This window comes from Exophiala aquamarina (genome assembly GCF_000709125.1).
Source record: "Exophiala aquamarina CBS 119918 chromosome Unknown aczIA-supercont1.1, whole genome shotgun sequence".
In the NCBI taxonomy this organism is placed as follows: Eukaryota; Fungi; Ascomycota; class Eurotiomycetes; order Chaetothyriales; family Herpotrichiellaceae; genus Exophiala; species Exophiala aquamarina.
In genome coordinates this window covers 990,319-1,008,474 of record NW_013550587.1, presented here as the reverse complement: position 1 = coordinate 1,008,474, position 18,156 = coordinate 990,319, and the positions used below count along the sequence as shown (strand labels likewise).

Genomic DNA, 18,156 nt, shown 5'->3' with positions numbered 1-18,156 from the left:
TAGATGTAGGTACTAGTATTATTACCCCACAAGGTCTCAGCAGATAGTCGTAGACATCAGGATATTGACTCCGTTTTAATCCCTTCGGTGGCAGCGGCCTTCGCCCCATCTACATATGCGGAACCAGCGATGGATGTGCTTTGTCCCTGGCTACGATGACACTACATTGCAAAGAGCCAAGTCTCGGTCCTTGATTGACAGCCGTTGCTCAGAACCGAGTAGACCCTGTAACCCGTTTCAACGGGGTACGACATTCTGGGGCAATTTCAGCACCAGATTCGAAGGCCGCGAAAGGCCGGGGAGTAGAGCCTCTCGACTGCAATGGCTATTTAGGCCTCAACTGAGCACGTACGAGTAGATTCACACCACAGCTACAAGACCAAGTTGATCTGTATAGGCAACCCTGGAGGCCGGGAATACCCCCCTCGATCCAAAACACTGCCTCGACTTCAGCCATTTGCCATTGGAGATTGAATTTGATGATATTATCTCTCCCCCATCCCATCACATCGGTAGAAATCCTAGAGGAGAATCGGTTCAACGGCCTTCAAACGAGCCCGGTGGCAGTTCCGCACTCTCACCTCAGCATTCTCCCGTCGGGCAACGGACGCTGACGAACAGCGACCGAAATTGTTCCAGCGGAGTTGGACAGATTCCAAGCACCAAAAACTGCCCCACAATCTGGGGCTGGCGGATGATGGACGTGATGGTGGGGTTGTTTCGCCAAGTGTGGGACATCATTGTGGCATTTACAAGGAAATTTCTCTCCGAATTTGACGGTCAGCAGCGCCGCTTTTGGAGGGTTTCTTCCGCAAATGCCAAGATCCCAGCCCTAGTCCACATCAGCCCCCAAGCTCGGTGGTCTTCCAGATTTTCCTGCCCTCCAATGCGCCACGCAAGCTTGCAAGCTTGCAACCATCTCTGAGGACCAGAAACAGCCCCCCTTCAGAAAAGGATCCGTTTAAGTCTTCGAAAACGACGGGTGCCTTTGACTGCACTACTCCGGCCATGGCGCCTCGAGGACCTGGAGGGCCAGTCCCTCTGGGTTTCCTTACTGCCGTAGAGAGAGAGGGCGCTGTCTGGCCTACATTCAATAGACTGGAACAGCGTTTCATCTCCTGTTGCTTCCTCTAAATGGCCTTACCCAATTAGGCTTTAGCGTCTCCAGAGACCTCACAGCTCGAAAAACAGAACTATAATAGAACTAGGGAAAGTAGGATTACCTACTGAATCACTTAGCTAGATGACATTCCGTTTCAAGGGGTTGTGTTAGAAGTATAAACGTAATATATTACTCAGCCGGAATTGAGCCTAAGAATTCTCTCTTAGCCTAATAAGTTCTAACTAAGGTAGGGTTCCTTAATAGAATAGGTAATTAGAGAGGTATTGCATTAGGGCTCGAGGCGCTTAGTCATGAAAGAAGAGAAAAGAGGCCTTGGCATGGAAGAACAAGCAAGTAAGGAGGAAAACAGACAATGTAAGGAGCTAGGCAAGCAAGCAAGGAGGCGCAAGGAAAGACAAGCAACTCAACGCATGAGAGCATACGTTGAGTATCAAACAGCAGCCATGAGAGCATAGTTTGCAGAATTGATAGCATTTTCCTTCTACGAGTTCGACTGTACAACTATACAGCCTAAGTTTCAGTGGCAGTGACCTTTACGAATAAGGCCATTACAGCTTTGTGCACGTCTATTGCGAGAAGTCTTGAAAGTACAGTCCTTTGGCGGGCTCAAGACTATAGAGATCTACAGTGTTACGGTTCCCTCACTGACGCAGGTGAGTAAAGAGTTTCATTCTAGTCGTGGCTACTACAGTGTTCGTTTTGGTGTTAGTTGGTTCTATCCTACGGTCCTGGAAGAGAGAGAACCCCTAGCAACGCAGCCCTACCCCTTTATCCAACCTATAGGATAGGCGAGAGTACATGCCGATTCAACCTCTATACAGTATAATATAGTAATAATAAGGGGAATACTTTTATTAGACTATATCCTAAATATAGGTATAGGATTACTAACGAAGTTAACTATAATCTACTCTATCTAGGTCAAGGAACATATATATATAATGCTAGCGGCTCTACTAGCTCTGCATAGCTCTATAAGAGAGCTATCGATTCCCCCTAGAACTTTCCCTGCCAGAGGAATAGTGTCACATCATGACCTACACTAGAGAGACAGCGGCTGCAAAAGAAGGTAGGTGGTGCATTAGATAGCATCTTACTTATGCTCAGGAGGAGGCTCCACAACAAACAAGGTAAAGTAACAGGCAGGTCAATCAACCGTGAAGTGCTAAATATAGTATTGGGCTTGTAGACTCGCCAGAAAGATTTCGATCCAAAGCACCGGAAAGAGCTCGACGCACAAGACAAGGAATAAAGCACAGGCCCCAGCCCTAACAAGCAAACCAGCACTTCAGTGACTTAAAGTGACCCCAGGAACATCGATTCGCCCCCCCATAAGATACCTCGTTTCCGGTCTCCCCAAGTTTGCTCTGACAGTTGACATCAGAAAAATATTCACAGTTGACGCCGCTGAACCCATTGCCCTGCACTCTAATACTACCAAAACTGTCGTATCGAAAACAATCACCGCGGCAGTTAGGCTGGAATTCCGTAATCACGTTACTGTTGGCCCAACCGTAGTCACACTGCTGGCTCTTGAAAACAGTGACGCACTGGCCACCGACGAGGCCAGGTATTCCGCAGGCCGCAGCAATTGGAATAGAGGAAATAATACTGAGAGGGATTAGGTGTAGAGGATGAAGGGCAAGCATTTTGCTTTCAAGGATTCGTAGAATTGCTGAAAAATCTAGAATCGTAATGTTAGTTTTGTTTTATTAGAACATTTTCTGTAGTTCTCTGATTAGTCACTAATTAGAAAACTATAAACATACCGGATGAAATGGTTTATCCTGCTTGTAGATCTTGAATCTTATAACGTAGAATTTTCTGATCTGAAGGCGAAAAGGCCTACTTTATAAAGTTTTAATTCAGGGAGTGTTGTATATAGAGTCACTCTTAACTGCTAAATGTTTGCAATCTAAATATTTCAGCCTAGTAGATATCAGGATTGATCAAGCTCTCCTGATTCGTCATTAACTTTTTCATCATCCTATTTATAACTAGCTGTGGAACTCCCGAAATTTACTAATAATGACTAGGTATACACCGCGGTAAATGGTATTATGATTAACTGATCCTGCGGCGTCCCGATCAGGCAGGTGGGTCAACCAGGACGTCTTGTCTCACATAATATCAACTTCTATTAGAAAATTGAGAAGCTCTTATGTGAACGGTCCAGCCTCAATATAAATGAAGCATTCTTATCGACCATGGTGGCTGACATTCCTGCGTGTAAAAGCGTCCCCCGGGGGAAGCTCCATCGTCCTCTAGGGGCAACACATCCATCCTCTGAGGGAATCCACCGTCCCCTAGGAGAAGCTAAATGTCCTCTAGGGGAATCTTTAAGGGAAGCTTGCCGTCCCCTGGGGGAAGCATGATCATCTGCTACTGAAGCACATCCTTTTAACAGAAATCTCCCTACACCGGTCCCCCAGGGGCAGCCTAGCTCTAAGGCCGCCGCCCATTTCCAGAACATAGTATAATTATTATTCTTGCGTTCTCGTCCAGACACAGACCTTGCCATGTCGTATATAAATTTGATGTGTTCTGTGGAAAGAGCAGCGTCGGTAAGTGGAAGTAAGGTGTTTGAATTGGTCCACTAGTTTGCGTAGTGCGCAGTTAGAAAGCAGATCCTCGTTTAGTCACAACAGTACGAACCTTTCTGATAACGATGGGAAGCGACGAGAAATCCTAGTGAGATTTTCATCACAGGTATCGTTGTCGTCCATAATCATCATTCTAACCGGCGAGGCATTTCACACCAGTTAGGTGTTTTCTCACCCATCCACAAAGTAAGACTCTTAGACCTCCCTGGTAGGGTGCCAGCCTCTTGCATTTTCAGTTTCTTTGATTGGTTACGACAAAACATGCATGCTTTTGATGTTTCTTTATCACGTGGACATCATAACCGACGAAGTCAATCCACACTGAGCGACTCCGGCGCTTTCATTTCACTCAGCAGGGGCACGATTCATGGATAATGGCGATGTATCTATCAACGATATGTGCAAGTAGGTTAGATGTGTTGCCAAGGCGTACCTTGCTGACTCGCAATAGGCAGCTGAGGGTGTACGCGATGCAGTTCAATCGACAATGGGAGGAGATACACTCGACCTCTACCTCTCCGGAACAAGTGAGACTTCCGGCGTCCGAGCAACGAGCGGATTTTAGATAAGGAATGCATTCCGATCAGGCTGTTGCTGTCAAAAGGTACCATCGAGATTATTACAGGGGCGCTTACAACGCTTTTGAAACCGAAAGAATCCTTCCGATGGAGCGTATCAGACCCTTACAACCAGATACGACAAGCTCTGAAGAGATTGAGTCTCTTGATTCAGCTCTCTTGCGAAGAAGTACGCAAAGATGCCTCAGAACAGCACTTATCTTGTTCCTGTGGTCGTTCTATATTCGCAGCATTCTCCGCGAACCTGAAGACAGTTTATGAGCAAGTGGAAATTGAACTAGGTTTCCCCTTTCCAGGCTATCTACTTGACGGCTGGCCAGGGCCGAACCCTGGCCAATGCACCGCACCAATGTTGCGATCCAGCAAGCATACGACAACATCCATTTCGTGATCGATGGGCCAAAAGAGCTTCCTTCAGCAACACAGGCTCTTTGTCAGATACCATGGCATACTACACCAACACAAACTACGTCGATGTATGAGTCGAAATTCATGGAAGCAAATACACCGATACTTCGCAATTAATGGCCAAACACGTAAGCCAGGCGACTCCTGGTGGTACAAAATCGACATTATTTTTCCAACTGTTAGGCGTAATGGTCGGAAACCTGTTACGCTTGGTGCATGGATCTTAATACACGAGTTTGTGATAGCTTTACAAGGGCGTACTATTCATAAAGTTAAAGCACCATAGAAGCCTATCAAAGAGGGCTATTAAAAACCTCGCTTCAAAGAGGCCGACTTTCGCGTACTCTAAAGGGCTTCGTCGTCCACCAAACCGACTTGGCTGATATCTACAACCAATGTATCCGGATTCTGGCCAATTTTCGCGCAAACCACAGGAGTTTTGCGCAGAAGTATGCCGTGGACCCAGCCTCCCTCACAGGCCGCCGGGCTTTCGGGTTAGCCGAGGATGTGGAATCTGGTGGCGGAGTATACGGCGCAGGGGGGACTCCCATTCGAAAGTTTTTGGGAACGATTGCCGATGAAACTAGATCGGCAAGTATTAATTAGTTCCAACTGGTTTAAAAGTCTTGTTTGAGTGTTTCAGTTGTCCATTAAATGGACAAGTCCCCAAACAGCTACGGGGATTTCGCTCGTGCACCTACCGAATGACTGTTCTACCTCATTACCTACTATGTAGACAAAGCAAAATAGCGAATCATGACATGTGCAAATGAAGCGAGTGCTGCTTTAGTCAAGAGGAGTGTTCATCGAAAGAGAAACTAGGGCCAAAAGGCTTCATGTAATTGTAATTTTACGATGTGATTCGATATCCTAGGATTCCGAAATGACCTGCGATAGATTCAAACTCGAGGCGGGCCGAAACATGTAGAGCTGCTATTAGCACATAATAGCACAGCTCTTAGCCGTTTTTAAAGGTTTCCTTTTCGGCACGGCAGCCACAAGATTTTTAGGAAGATGTAAGCAGAGTCTCGAAGCGTCTAGAAATAGTTGTCTCTTAAAGAAAGTAGGGGGTCGAACTGTATCACCAACTGCAGCAATAAACATTTAACAATTAGACAATCGATCTGCTCGATAGATACGCACCCTGAACTGAATTTAATGAATCTTTCTACGGCGAGCCTTCGCTCTTTTTCTTGAAATCGTGACAACTGCATTACGTATGTTTATTTAGTCATACTGTACTGTGCTGTGCGTATGCTTGTCTCTTTCTATTCCTGTGGACGCGCCTCAACCTATGTCTGACACTCATCTCTCCCACCAGCCGGAGCTAAGATAAGGGCAGAAAAGGGAGCTTCGTGCAAGAGTATTACTAAGCCTGATAGTGATAATTAGTATTGCGTGCGCTAAATGTACGATTAATGCAGGGTGAAGAGGGATTCCCCGAATATGTTCTAGCCGTACATGGCTACCCACCCTCATCGAAGCTGGTCAAGTTGGTACATTTTAGCACTCTACTTTTCTCATATTCATAGGACTCATCTTCCTTGTCGTATATGCTCGAATTGCTTGACTTGTTTAAATTGACCTCTTCTGAGCTAGAATATCCTTCATTATCCCCAAATGGGTCTTCTTCATCAAAATTGATTTCAGAGCTCGTGATGAGGGCCCCCTCTCTAAGACTGGACATCCAGCTTGATGTTTGACATGGGTCGAATGGCATGTAGGAAGATCTTGCTCCCATATCTTTTCCCTTGTCCACCCCTTGCTCGACATAAGTATTTCTAATAATAATTGAGCATCTCACACTTTTGAAATGAGACCAACGCTGATACTTCTGAGGATGGAACTGGTGAACCAATACCAAAAGGCGACTTCAAGGAATATTTATTTTTTAAGTTTTTCGAAACGGTTTCTGGAAGATTTAGTTATGATTCTTGGTTTGGTGATCACTGTTGAGCTTTAGTAACCCTCTAGAAGAACCCTTGAAGCCTAGCAAGCGCAATTATTATATATTATGTTTTCATCTCACAACTCAAACATGTGATCTCGATCCGAATAGAGTCTCGTGAGAAGCGATAAGCGAACTGACTTATGCGCGAGCATATTTTCACTTTAACACGCGTCGGAAATGTCGCGGAAATGTACGGATTAACCATGGCTTTCGTAACTTAACTTGATCCAAAGTTTCCGGAAGGACTGTGCTCTAGAGCAGCTAAACAGCCGTGGTCAAAGATGGAAGTGGCATCCGCCGACGCTACTCGCCAATCTCAGCACAATCGTAAATCCAGTTATAAGTCTGGATCATAGAGTTGCGTATCCTAGAGTTCGTTCTCGAGGGCATTATAAATTCGTCCAAAACCTCTTCCCGCAAGAGATCTAAATAAAGTGCATTTGGCAACTCATGGTTTTCGAAGGCGACAGACAAATCTGTCGTTGTCCTTGCCCATTCAGTTTCTGTAACTCTGCTAAGACATTTTCAAGAGCGCGCAACGCTTGTTCCTCACGTCTCCGACCTTCGAGATGCGATACTCATTAGAATCTTGGTATGCGTTAGCATTATTTATGGCAAAATCATTAATTCTCTTCTCTTGGTCTCGTGCCCAGTATCGTGGATAAGCAAGCCGCCGATCACAGCCACGAAAGTGATAAAAACATTTCAGTGTTTAGCCCAGTTCAGTAGTGGGGAGGAAGATACAATGGGGTTCGAGTATGGACAAGGAAGTGCAGAAGCTGAGGGTCATTATTGCGGCGCATGTGGGAAGCCTTCAGATGCGGCTTCTAACATTAGGACTGTGAGTCAACTCTGAGGACTCCAGCACTCCTCTGAAAACCCCCAGGACATCGACCATAATCCTCTTCGAAGAGACCAAGACACACAACACTAGCCAAGAGAAGAACCTTGCAGATGTCCAAACCACGGCGGTGCAGCTACAAAAGAGACAAGTGTCTCAAGAGACGGTGGTACAAAGCATGACGTCAATGCTGGCCAAACTTTTATGATCTAGTTGCTGGCGATATTGTCACACAATTGAAGAACCTCGTCGACATCGCAAATCAAATCTGGAAGTCGAATCTTCAAATTTCCAACATAATCATCAAGTGTGAGACACAACTACCCTGCCCTGACCTTCGTCATACATGGCTGCAACCACCTGTGCGTCTAGAAGACCCTTTGCGACGCTACCTTGTCATTCCCTCTGAGTACTCGTACGGTATGATGCAAGCCGTCATTGTAGAGCAACCCAAGTCGGGCCCTGGTTCGACCAGCGTCCAATCAGGAAATTACGAGATCGTGAATGCTAAGAACTACCAAGAGCTCGTTACTTCAGACGGTTTCACTGGTCTCATTCCCGGAATGAGTCTAAGAATGGCTATTGCCTTATACCGACCGATGTCTTCGGCTGATCAATCTGAGATGGAAAGCTGTCCAGATCCTGGATGTGGAGCGATGGAATGTAAAGATACTGAAGGAGGAGGCAAAGCCTGGTAAAGATATTCAATACCCAATTTCTATGATCAACTAACTTGCTTTAGCTGTGCTTGTGGATTGTGGTTTACGCCTAAGTCGAGGAAATGCCGAAAGTTTGAGGAAGTCGAAGAGGATGAGCCGTTAAGCAAACGACCCTCCAAAAGGAGAAAGACCCTCGAAACTCATAAAAAGGAAGCAGATCCTGATGCTGAAGAAGCAAACAGAGAGCCACCTAGACGTGAGGGGCCTCGTCCACCCCAAGAGCCGTTGAGGCACGAGGCCGAAAACTAGGGTATCGTCTAGATAGGACACGGCAAATATACCTATGATTCTTTGGACAAGTCCTGGACTCCGGACCTGACCGCAGCCCGAGCAACGATACGGTTTGCAATAGCAACAGGACGACTTGACAACACCACCTGACGAATCTATAATCACCCTCTCACCATCATCTCCGATCCCCCCCTATTCCAACTCGTGCCGGGAAAAGCAGGCGCGCTTCAGTTGCTGAGGATAAGACGCTGAACAATTGAAGAGTCGCCTTCAAGCCAGGCTGCTAACATTACTAACACACGAGACTCCGCAAAGACGTAGCAAGTGAATGGAACTGTACAGCGAAAAGGGGATTTACCTTGTATGGGCTTCAAGGAGACTAGGGCATATCTTTAAGAAATGTATTAGTAGACCAGCTTTAGTTTGCCCTTTCGGCTTCGCCGCCGGGCGTAATAAATTGTATGTGTATCGAATATTCTCAAGAAACCCGATTGCAACTGGCAATCATCCAAACTCTCAAGCCTGGCCATCCCCCATCCTAGCTACGCCTGACAGCCCTTTGAGTCCCAGTCCGGTATCCCATCCACAGACGACGTGGCCAGATAAGGTCGGGTCGTCAGAAAAGCCACTTTTCTCACCAAAACTACTGGCTTCCTTGTCCTTGGTGGTGTCTCTGCCAAAATCTTTCGGCGTCATCACAACTGGAACCGGATAGTAAGTTTCCTATAACGTACTTAGTTAGAGCCGTAGGAGGTAGAGGGTAAAAGCTCACCATATCTTCTTGATGAGGAGGGTGGAAACGAAACAACTCGAATATACCGTACACTTCCCCTTCCGACGGACAACGATATATAGGTCTACGTTATATAATTTAACAGTCTCATTGTATTTTCTAAGGAGGCTACGTTTACGTTTTTCGAAATTCTCGTTCGCTCTTCGCCCACCACTCATTTTTTGGGTGCTTCCTTCTCTCCTATCTCGCTTTTTAAAACCCTACGGGCTCGCATAAGCTGCGGATACTAAAGACATCATCACTCATGGGCGACGTAAGTTTAGGAGATATATTTCGCATGGACGGCGGCGATCGTCCCGTAGGTATCAAAGATTTATTGTGTCCCTGATATCCTCTCTTTCGGAGGGGACCAGAGATAGGCCATTACCTTCTCTTATATAGGTCACTAATTTGGGAGGCAATAGCCAATCCGCAGCTTTAAATAGTATAATACCATTTTTTGTGGAAGTGTATGGAATGGTAGAGCCCAAAAGGGAGGCATCGAGAAACATTTAGGTCCGACGACGTGAGCCAGAACCACAGATTATGGTAGCGCCGGAATGGGCCCTCTTCTAGGTATTATTTTCGCTGTAAGGAGAACCGTTAGGCAAAGGAGAATTTTGACCACAGTATTCTATGGTGTATTCAGTGTCTTCCCGATGCCCTAGCGAAATTTGATTTTCTACCTCGTAAATGGTAGAATCTCGGTCAACCATGTTGACACTGGCGCAACTTGCCTTTTGTGCTCTGCGCCTTCCCATAACTACTGCAATACCTTCTAATCGCACTTCGCGGCACTAGTCTGTACAGACTAATGCACCTCACCGATACGGTCGCGAAAATTGTGCCCTTCCCAGGAATTGATGCCAAAATGCCAAAATTGATGTAAATACACTATAAATGATGTGAGTTGATAGATAAATGCCTATTTGATCCCATAGTATACAGTAAAAGAACATCCAACACTCCGTTGCCGCATCAACCTCGCTGACGCCCAATATTTCCGGTTATTAATTAGGTTGAATGATATTAAAGCACGTTGTATTGATCGCCTAAGGATCGCCTGGCGGCGTGCCTTTAGGGCGGCATTCTTAGCAGCCTCTCTATACCGCTCCCGTAGCTGATGGCGACGTGCGCCTTTCTACGCGGCTGCTAAAAAGGCTCTTTAAGAACTCTTCGTACAGCCTTTGCGGGCTTTCTTTTTTGATAGGCCAGCTCTTCCCTTTCATCACGGGTTTTAAGCCTTTTTCGTGTAGTATTAATAGAGATCACGCCTTTTCGACTAACTACTCGTCGCGATCGATTAGCTCGTACTGTACGAGCCTTTTCCGCGGCCTATGTTAATGCTAGATGCTCTATTGCCTAGGCGCCAGCCTAGGCCAGTTCCTACGCCGCCTTAGTAAACTTTCCTGCTATAAGAGCGGTTTCATCACTAATATCTTGAATATTCCCGTGTAGAATATCGGCATATCGATCAAAGTCGAATAGGCTTTTTCGTGGAGTGGTATAGATCGAAAAGCTCTCCGCTTCGCTTTCGGATAAACTAGCTAGGATATTATCTAGGTGATTTGATAGAACTTAATAAAGCTCTTGTGGATTAAGTGGTATTGAGCCTGTTTTTTGAATAATGATCGAATGGTTTTAGGTCGAATAGCTTCTATACGAATACAATGAAGGTTCGTAAGGAATTCACTTCGACGAAAATGAAGATCGCTATGTCGTACAGCCTGATTAATTGCTTCACTATGATAGTGCTTTAACGGCTGAAATACTACCATATTAAGTAGCTGAATTAGGTGAGTAAAGTTCTATACCGTAATAGCGAGCCGGACCTAGAGCCGCCCACTCCGCCCCCTAGAAAGGGTGATAACGTGAGCACCGTTAGGCCTATTCATGTTTAGGTTGCTTGGCCATATCGGCCTTTCGTCCCAAGGTTGCGTTTGAGTTCAACGCGCGGCAATGAGAAAACTACCTAGATAATGGTCGACCACCATTCTTCAAGCTAAATGCTTCGCCTATACTAGGTCGTGTGACCCTAGACCACTTCAATCCCTTTCCTCCTATATCTAGAGGTTTAAATTGAAGTTTACTGAGCGAAATGATAGTGGCCTCGACCTATATTGGACTGTCTATATAGGCATGTAATTCGCTGAGACAATGGAGACAACTATTTGCAGTATCTCGTCATCGCTAGGCGGTACACATCAGACATCCTTTAGGCGCGGTGGCAGTTTCAGCCTATTCATGGGAATCACTGCTGACTGAAGATGCTCCCGAGTATGGTATCTCAATAAGAGTACTCTAATGGGCAACATGTTGAGCTCCATCCTCAACTATCCTTAGCATCAATCATATAGTTAGTTGGCAAACACGGCTGTTTGACTCATACTGCTTTCGGGCCAAAAGACAAAGTAGCATACCCAACATGACCCCTTGGACATCCAGACTAATCGTGGGGTTGCTGTTCGTTGCCCCTATGTCGACACCTTCCGCTGGAGCGCCAGAGGCTCCAGTATCTACCGCAGATTCTCCAATAACAACTCTACCACCGACAGACCCTGTCATTCCTGCGCAGGAACTTCCCCCTGACTTAGCTTCCTTCGACGATGTGCCATACCCGTCGCTGCCGGCAGACTGGGATACAGTAAGTCTGCTTCCTACCCTTGGCCGCCCAAATTGAATACGCGTCTCGCGCTCCATCTTCGACATCACACGATTAGGCGGCGCATCAGGTGATGGCGCGACTTCCTGTGACGGCCGCACCCAAAAATCAACTAGGCTGTGCCGACTTTACAGTTCGCGCCTATGGTAAGACGGTATGAGGAGACGCACCCCTGCTAACTCCCTCAAGACCCTTACCGGGGCGTAGATAATAGAGGGGTTCAGCTGAGCCAGCAATTTATGCGGCCGATAAAGCTAAACGTGCCATAGAGGGGGAGACTCGAAGAGAGCCGAAAAAGGTTGCGTCAACGGTGTAGAGGCTGCAAGGCTCAAGGATTAGGTGGGTGATCGAGTGACACTCGATCACCCAAGCCAGATTTCGAAGGTTGCGGTTAGAGGAATGGGACAAAATCTCAACTAGGGGTCAAACATAGCAAGGGGGCAGAGCCAGGCGCGGTCGGGCGAAGTAGGACAGTCGCATCAGCGCGACAGAGGTGAGAAAAGAAAAAACAGGTTGGAGGGAGGGGGGGAAGGAGGATGGGATGGGATGGGAGACGGGGTTCTTATAGACGTCAAAAGCGGCGGCGGGCCCAGCCTACCATCATACCTGATGATGATGATGGAGGGATAGTTGAGATCGATTAGATAAGATCCGTCAATTGTTCCTGCTTAGAGGCACAGTCTGATTACCATGCCCTTTCTTTGAGCACACATATCTACAGTACCCGTACATACGGACATACAAGGTCTAGCGTAATCTATAGGTCTTGCATTCATGATGTTATACACTAGAATAAGGCACGATGATAGCATAGTCCACTAGCCCGCGGCGTTTCCATTCTACATCTGGGCGAATTGCTACGATACAATGTTCGCTTTCAACGCACAAGGAAGCCTGGGCAGGAAAATCTCCATGAGCCCATCAGAATCCACTCCGGAGACACCTCGGCCAACGAATTATCCTGTTGAATCTCCTCTCCTACTTGACGTCGATAAAGTATCGCTTCTTGGCAGCCGATCGGCCATACTGATCCTTGACTGCCTTATGGTGCACCCCATGCGGTCTCTGCAACAAGAAAAGAAAATTAGCTTTCGTTGGCTGCTTTGAAATACTGGGCGATGTTTCGTAGTACTTACATACACAGGGTCTACTGGAGCAGACCAATCATTGATAGACAGCGGGATATACTCATACGAATCGACGTCTGTGTCAACAGCGGCAGGAGGTGCCGAGTCGTGGGCGGTAGCTTTGGATGACTGTCTGCGAAGTGAAGGGAGGAGAATTGCTCCGGGAGGCGGTTCAGCCTTTCGTGGCTTCAACCAATCCTGTGCAATTGTTGATTTGTGGCCCAGTAATGGGATACGTGCATCCCCATTCGGTGGCAAGATATTGCGAGGCGCAAAGGTGGCGGACGGTATCTCGGGTGGGCTCGAACCCTCACTCCCGTCAGAGTATAAATCCAAATCTGTAGTCTCGATATTTCCGGCCGTCATGTTTCGTCGTTGGTCGGCCGCTGCTTTGAGCTGTAATTCTTCTGTCGGCCTCCTGCTTGAAAATTGCGTATCTGGCCGGCCTCCTGTGGCCGTCAGGATGGCCGCCGGCTCAATCACACCCCCCTGAAATTCCGGTGAAACCGTATGTGTAACGGATTCTCGGCGTACTGATGCAGAGCGGTCAGTTTTCGCAATTTTGACCGAGAAGTCTTGACCCTTGGCCTGGTCAGGGTAATTCTTTGGGCTTCGTCCCCGCACCACTATGGGTTTGCTTGCTACTTGGGCGAGTGTCTTCTCAGATTGATCGCTGATGGTGGTTGCGAGAATCGTTACTCGTAGTTGATACCGTTGTGCGACACTTCCTCGAGTCTTGGTAGTTGCCCGTCGGAACTGAAGTCGATCCCAGCACATAGCAAGACTCGCTTGGCCCGTTGAATCTGCTGCTCGGTGATCTAGCAGCACAGGTTGCACTGGTTCCACCTTGGCGGATGTTGACTCTTCAGCTGGCACGTCATTTTTGATCGGCAACTTGATGAGTTTTACAGTCTCCCCTTCTATGCTTTCAATCGCATCCAACCTGGCCACTAGCCTGAAAACTCCCTGCTGAAGAAGAGTTGACACTCCTTCTTGAGGAAGATAGAGTCTGGCACTGACTTTGAACAGATTCCTTCGGTAGAATGTGAGTTCGCCTACTTCAGAGGCAGCTGGACCAGGGGTCTGTTCCGGTATCTTGATGCGACCGCCAATCTGAGCCTCGATCCTCAGGCGATTGGGATCAACTCGGGCTTTCGGGTCCTCACCATCGTTTCTCAAGCAATTTTGAAATGCGAGTATAGGTTCGATATGTGAGGTTGGATCCTGTATCGGATTCGAAATAGCAGGCTGCTGTTCATGATTTTCTCCACGGGCAGCGTGCGTCCCATTTGCCAGTGGGGTCGTTCCTTGTCGAAGCCCGAGACCTGGTTCCTGATAGCCAAAGATGGAGTCATTCAAGTCATTACTACGAGACCGTCAGCTAATAGGAGGCTTTAAAGATAGTTTAGACAGAACTCACAAGAACAGTGAGTAATCATCTTCAAAATTCGATATTGGGATGTTACTACAGTTGTCGAAAATGTTCTCATACTGAGCGGGACTGACGTTGCGATCCAGGAGATTGCAAAGATTGTCATCGTCGAGGAATGCTGAGACCGCCATATGGGAGCACGACTATGTCGTGAAGACGTAGACCTTCATAACGTAAAGGTCGCGTGGTTGCAGTGGGAGGAATGAAGTCGTGTGCGGTCCAGAATACCCCGTATCTTTAGCAAGAGATAGGCTTGAACTAATGGCTTTAAGCGAGATAGAATGTCCCCGAGATAATATTAGCGGGCGTATGGTGAACAGCGTACCCCACCGAGCCGAGCAGGGAAAGCGATGGAGTGAATGCAACTGAACTGGTATTAGGTCGGGACCTACCGAGATCTTCTATCCAGGTCATTCCTCTGATTGTCACGTACCACCAAGGGTCAGCGCCCAAAAGATAATGCATATCTTTTGTCGATTGTCTCACACTATATCACCATTATACAGCTGTGCCACATCCTCTGGTCCGGGCACTCTTGCCAGACACAGTATGTGATCCCGTTCGGCCCAAAACCAACCAAAATACCTCCTCGTCCGAATATGTTCCAAGCAGGCAGAATTACAAGATTTTACGGCGCGTTACGCTACGTGCAACATACGTAGTACTTTGTACCAAGACCGATCATGGACATATACATATGCCAGCTGTCTACTCAAACTTGTTGCTCCATCCCAAGGAATTCGTATACCTTTTGAAAGCCTAGTTCGGTAAGCATTTTGCGTAAAGGTTCTTGGTCGGCCTGTGGAATTGTTAGCATCACGGGGAAACACGCTCAGCTTCCCTGCCTCGCATCGATAACACTTACAAGAAACACGCAGCACCCTGCAAATTCTCGTTCCTTCAATTGCTCAGCAGCACCAACAAGAAGCGCCTGGGCGATAAGCTCTGGTTGTCGATTATCCGATATCATCATACCTGTCACGCCACCCATCCGGCCGTTTTCGAGAGGAAACAGCCTTCCTAGTATGGAATCGGGGTGATAAAGTATTGCCGATCCTACCACCTCCCCAGTCTCATGCTCTTTCACAACTACTATTGTAGCTTTCTGGATGTCATCCTGAGCCTGTTCGTAAAGATATGCCATAATTGGTGTTTGAGCCACAGATCGCCCTGGTGCAGCATATGGCTGAGCCTTTGAAAGATGTCGCTGTAAACTTTCTAGATTCGACGGTCCTTGCGCATGCGCGGCGACATGTCTGGCAAAGAGTTTCTCTTGGATCTCGATAGGAGGCCTCCACAAATCCAAAGAGAATGATCGTATCATGAACACAGCGGTTCTGTTCCAATCCTGGAATAACCACCCTCTATGAAAATACAGTTAGAACCTTTCCGATGACACCTTTCAAAATCGAGTGGAGTCATACTTAGCCTTGACCCATTTTCTGAGCACGACGTGAGTGGAATTCAGACGATTGGGAATCCCGGGGTATACTGATGGAAGAGTGGTACCGAGTTGCAGATGTTTTATTCCTGGCAAACAACGAAGGTATGACAAGGCTCGTTGATGCAAGGAGAAACCAATGCCTTTCTGTCTCTTCTCGATATCGACCAGTATCAAACCGACAGATGCCACGCCTAGAGAAGGAACATAGTATGTCGCACAAAACCCGTACACTACTCTTGTGCTGCTATTTCTAACCACAAAATGGTGTGACTTGATCATAGGATCAAAGTCCGCTATATATGAGGAAGTTTTGAAACAACAAGACGGGAAGTGTGCTTCGACCATTTCAGCACGGTCTGAGGAAGTGTTGAGAGTCCTGTCTAGGAGCTCCTGAAGGCCATCTAGATCTCGAGATGATGCAAAGTCTTCAACAAGCCATAATTGGCGCTGCACAGGTGCTCTCCCGCTGTCCGGGATTGGCTGCAAATTCGACGAAGGATCAGACGCGGAAGCTGGAGTGAGCGTACCAAAAAGCGCTCGACTAAGACACGTTAGCGCCTCATCGGTGCAGTCGTACGTGCACAGGTAGGTGGAAACCGCTGTGTCATTATAAAAGTCGTACGGTGAACTGACTGCCACCACGACACAAGGTTTGTGACCGCTAGGACTGAAAGATTGGCTTTTGCACAAAGCTAGAACGTATTTGGTGAAACCATATTGGTAAGTATTTCGAAAGCCATCCGCTGTGAGCAGAACCACTGCCGTTGCTTCGGATACGAGCTTTTCATGAAGTGGACTGACTCCGCTAGCAGTGTAAGAGGTGTGAACGACCTTCCCAGGCCACATTTTAGCTACCAAGCGTCCAAAAGACTGAAAGGCCGCCTCTCCGTCGAGATGACCAGTCGTGTGAGGTCTAGATCTGCCCGCATGTGAAGTCCTCACAAGGAGCAACGTATCGTCTTCCATTGATGTTGGAGACTGAGCTCCATGGAAAGTTTCCACGAGGGGCGTCAATAACAAAAGCTTTGCTGTTGGGTCCGCTTTCGCAGATAGAGGAATGACTTTTGGTCGGTCCCTTATCAAGGTGATAGAGTTCTCGTATGCCTCACGCGACAATGCTTCATGCTCCTTCTTGAGCAGTCCGAGTCCTTTCACTCCCGGCGGATTCAAAGCTCGATCCCACGTGAGGAGCTTGCGTTTCATATCCGAAATTCTGCTGACAGATTCCAATATCCTGTCGATAGATATGACGTTGGATGCAACTGCAGCTTGAATCGCTAACACGGCTTCTCGTTGGTTAGCATAAGAGTTGCATACCATGAGCAAGTCGCAACCAGCATCAACTGCCATCACTGATGCTTGCCCCACTCCGAAGCTCTCGTACATGGACTCAATTTCAAGACATTCACATATCACCACCCTTTTGAACCCGATACGTTCCCGCAGAAGGTTTGTGACAACGTGTCGCGAAAGGCAGGCATGCAGGACGTTCTCATATTCCACATCGGGCATGGCGCACGCTCCCACTAGCATTGAATCCACCTCATTATCGGCTGCTGCCTGGAACGGAGCGAGCGATGAGTAGTACAGTTGATCCAGCGTCCCAGGTACACTGGGAATGTCGGAGAGATTTCCTGGAAACATGAGATTCCCGTAACCAGGGAAATGCTTTCCACAACTCAACAGGCCCCCTGAGTGATAGCCCTTGACGTACTCCAGGCCCAGATCAGAAACAACATGGTCGTCTTCTCCCAATGACCGCACACCCATTTGCTGTGCTTGACCACGTGCATGAACGTCGAGTACTGGTCCTAGGATCAAATTCACACCTAAGCATGACAGTTCTTTCGCTGTTGCAGTAGCGACTGTCCTTGCCAATCGGGGTGATCTTGAAGCAGCAATGGCCATAGCCGATGGAAACTGGGTGATATGATCGGAGTCGAATATTGAGTTGACCAGGCCATTTTCCTGGTCCAGGGAAATGAGCAGGGGTTGCCGATGGCCCGCATCATAAGCCAATTTTTGCAAAGACACAATGAGCTAAATGAATTGTAAGTCTTCCTTGAATGGAGCTTTCATACGTGATATGACACTACCTCTGTAGCCTGACGTGCGTCTAAGCGACATCAGTGACAAGTTCGCGGCACCGAAAGGTGGATACCGGGGCGAGAGGTCTGGCAAGCGATAACGCACCTACTAGATTTTTGGCAGAAATACATATACTCCCCACATAGTTTTGCTCAATTACGCTTCGAATTTGAGGCG

At 47.4% G+C, this 18,156-nt stretch overlaps 4 protein-coding genes across 4 annotated transcripts; 1 reads left to right on the top strand and 3 right to left on the bottom strand.

Annotated features, from left to right (window-relative positions):
- Window positions 1-7,421: 7,421 nt before the first annotated feature.
- A1O9_00355 (uncharacterized protein) lies at window positions 7,422-8,472 on the top strand (the record flags this gene model as incomplete). The annotated part of the gene is made up of 4 exons (XM_013409519.1): window positions 7,422-7,504; window positions 7,550-7,673; window positions 7,747-8,198; window positions 8,247-8,472. 4 exons carry the CDS (start codon window positions 7,422-7,424, stop codon window positions 8,470-8,472), a joined length of 885 nt encoding a protein of 294 aa, XP_013264973.1.
- A 4,394-nt stretch (window positions 8,473-12,866) lies between these two features.
- On the bottom strand, window positions 12,867-14,578 carry A1O9_00354 (uncharacterized protein; the record flags this gene model as incomplete). The annotated part of the gene is made up of 3 exons (XM_013409518.1): window positions 12,867-12,953; window positions 13,025-14,381; window positions 14,436-14,578. 3 exons carry the CDS (start codon window positions 14,576-14,578, stop codon window positions 12,867-12,869), a joined length of 1,587 nt encoding a protein of 528 aa, XP_013264972.1.
- Window positions 14,579-15,159: 581 nt separating this feature from the next.
- Window positions 15,160-15,591, bottom strand: A1O9_00353 (uncharacterized protein; the record flags this gene model as incomplete). Its single annotated transcript, XM_013409517.1, has 2 exons — window positions 15,160-15,246; window positions 15,313-15,591. 2 exons carry the CDS (start codon window positions 15,589-15,591, stop codon window positions 15,160-15,162), a joined length of 366 nt encoding a protein of 121 aa, XP_013264971.1.
- A 258-nt stretch (window positions 15,592-15,849) lies between these two features.
- Window positions 15,850-17,799, bottom strand: A1O9_00352 (uncharacterized protein; the record flags this gene model as incomplete). The annotated part of the gene is made up of 1 exon (XM_013409516.1): window positions 15,850-17,799. The coding sequence occupies one exon, from the start codon at window positions 17,797-17,799 to the stop codon at window positions 15,850-15,852; it is 1,950 nt and encodes a 649-aa protein (XP_013264970.1).
- Between the last annotated feature and the right edge of the window lie 357 nt (window positions 17,800-18,156).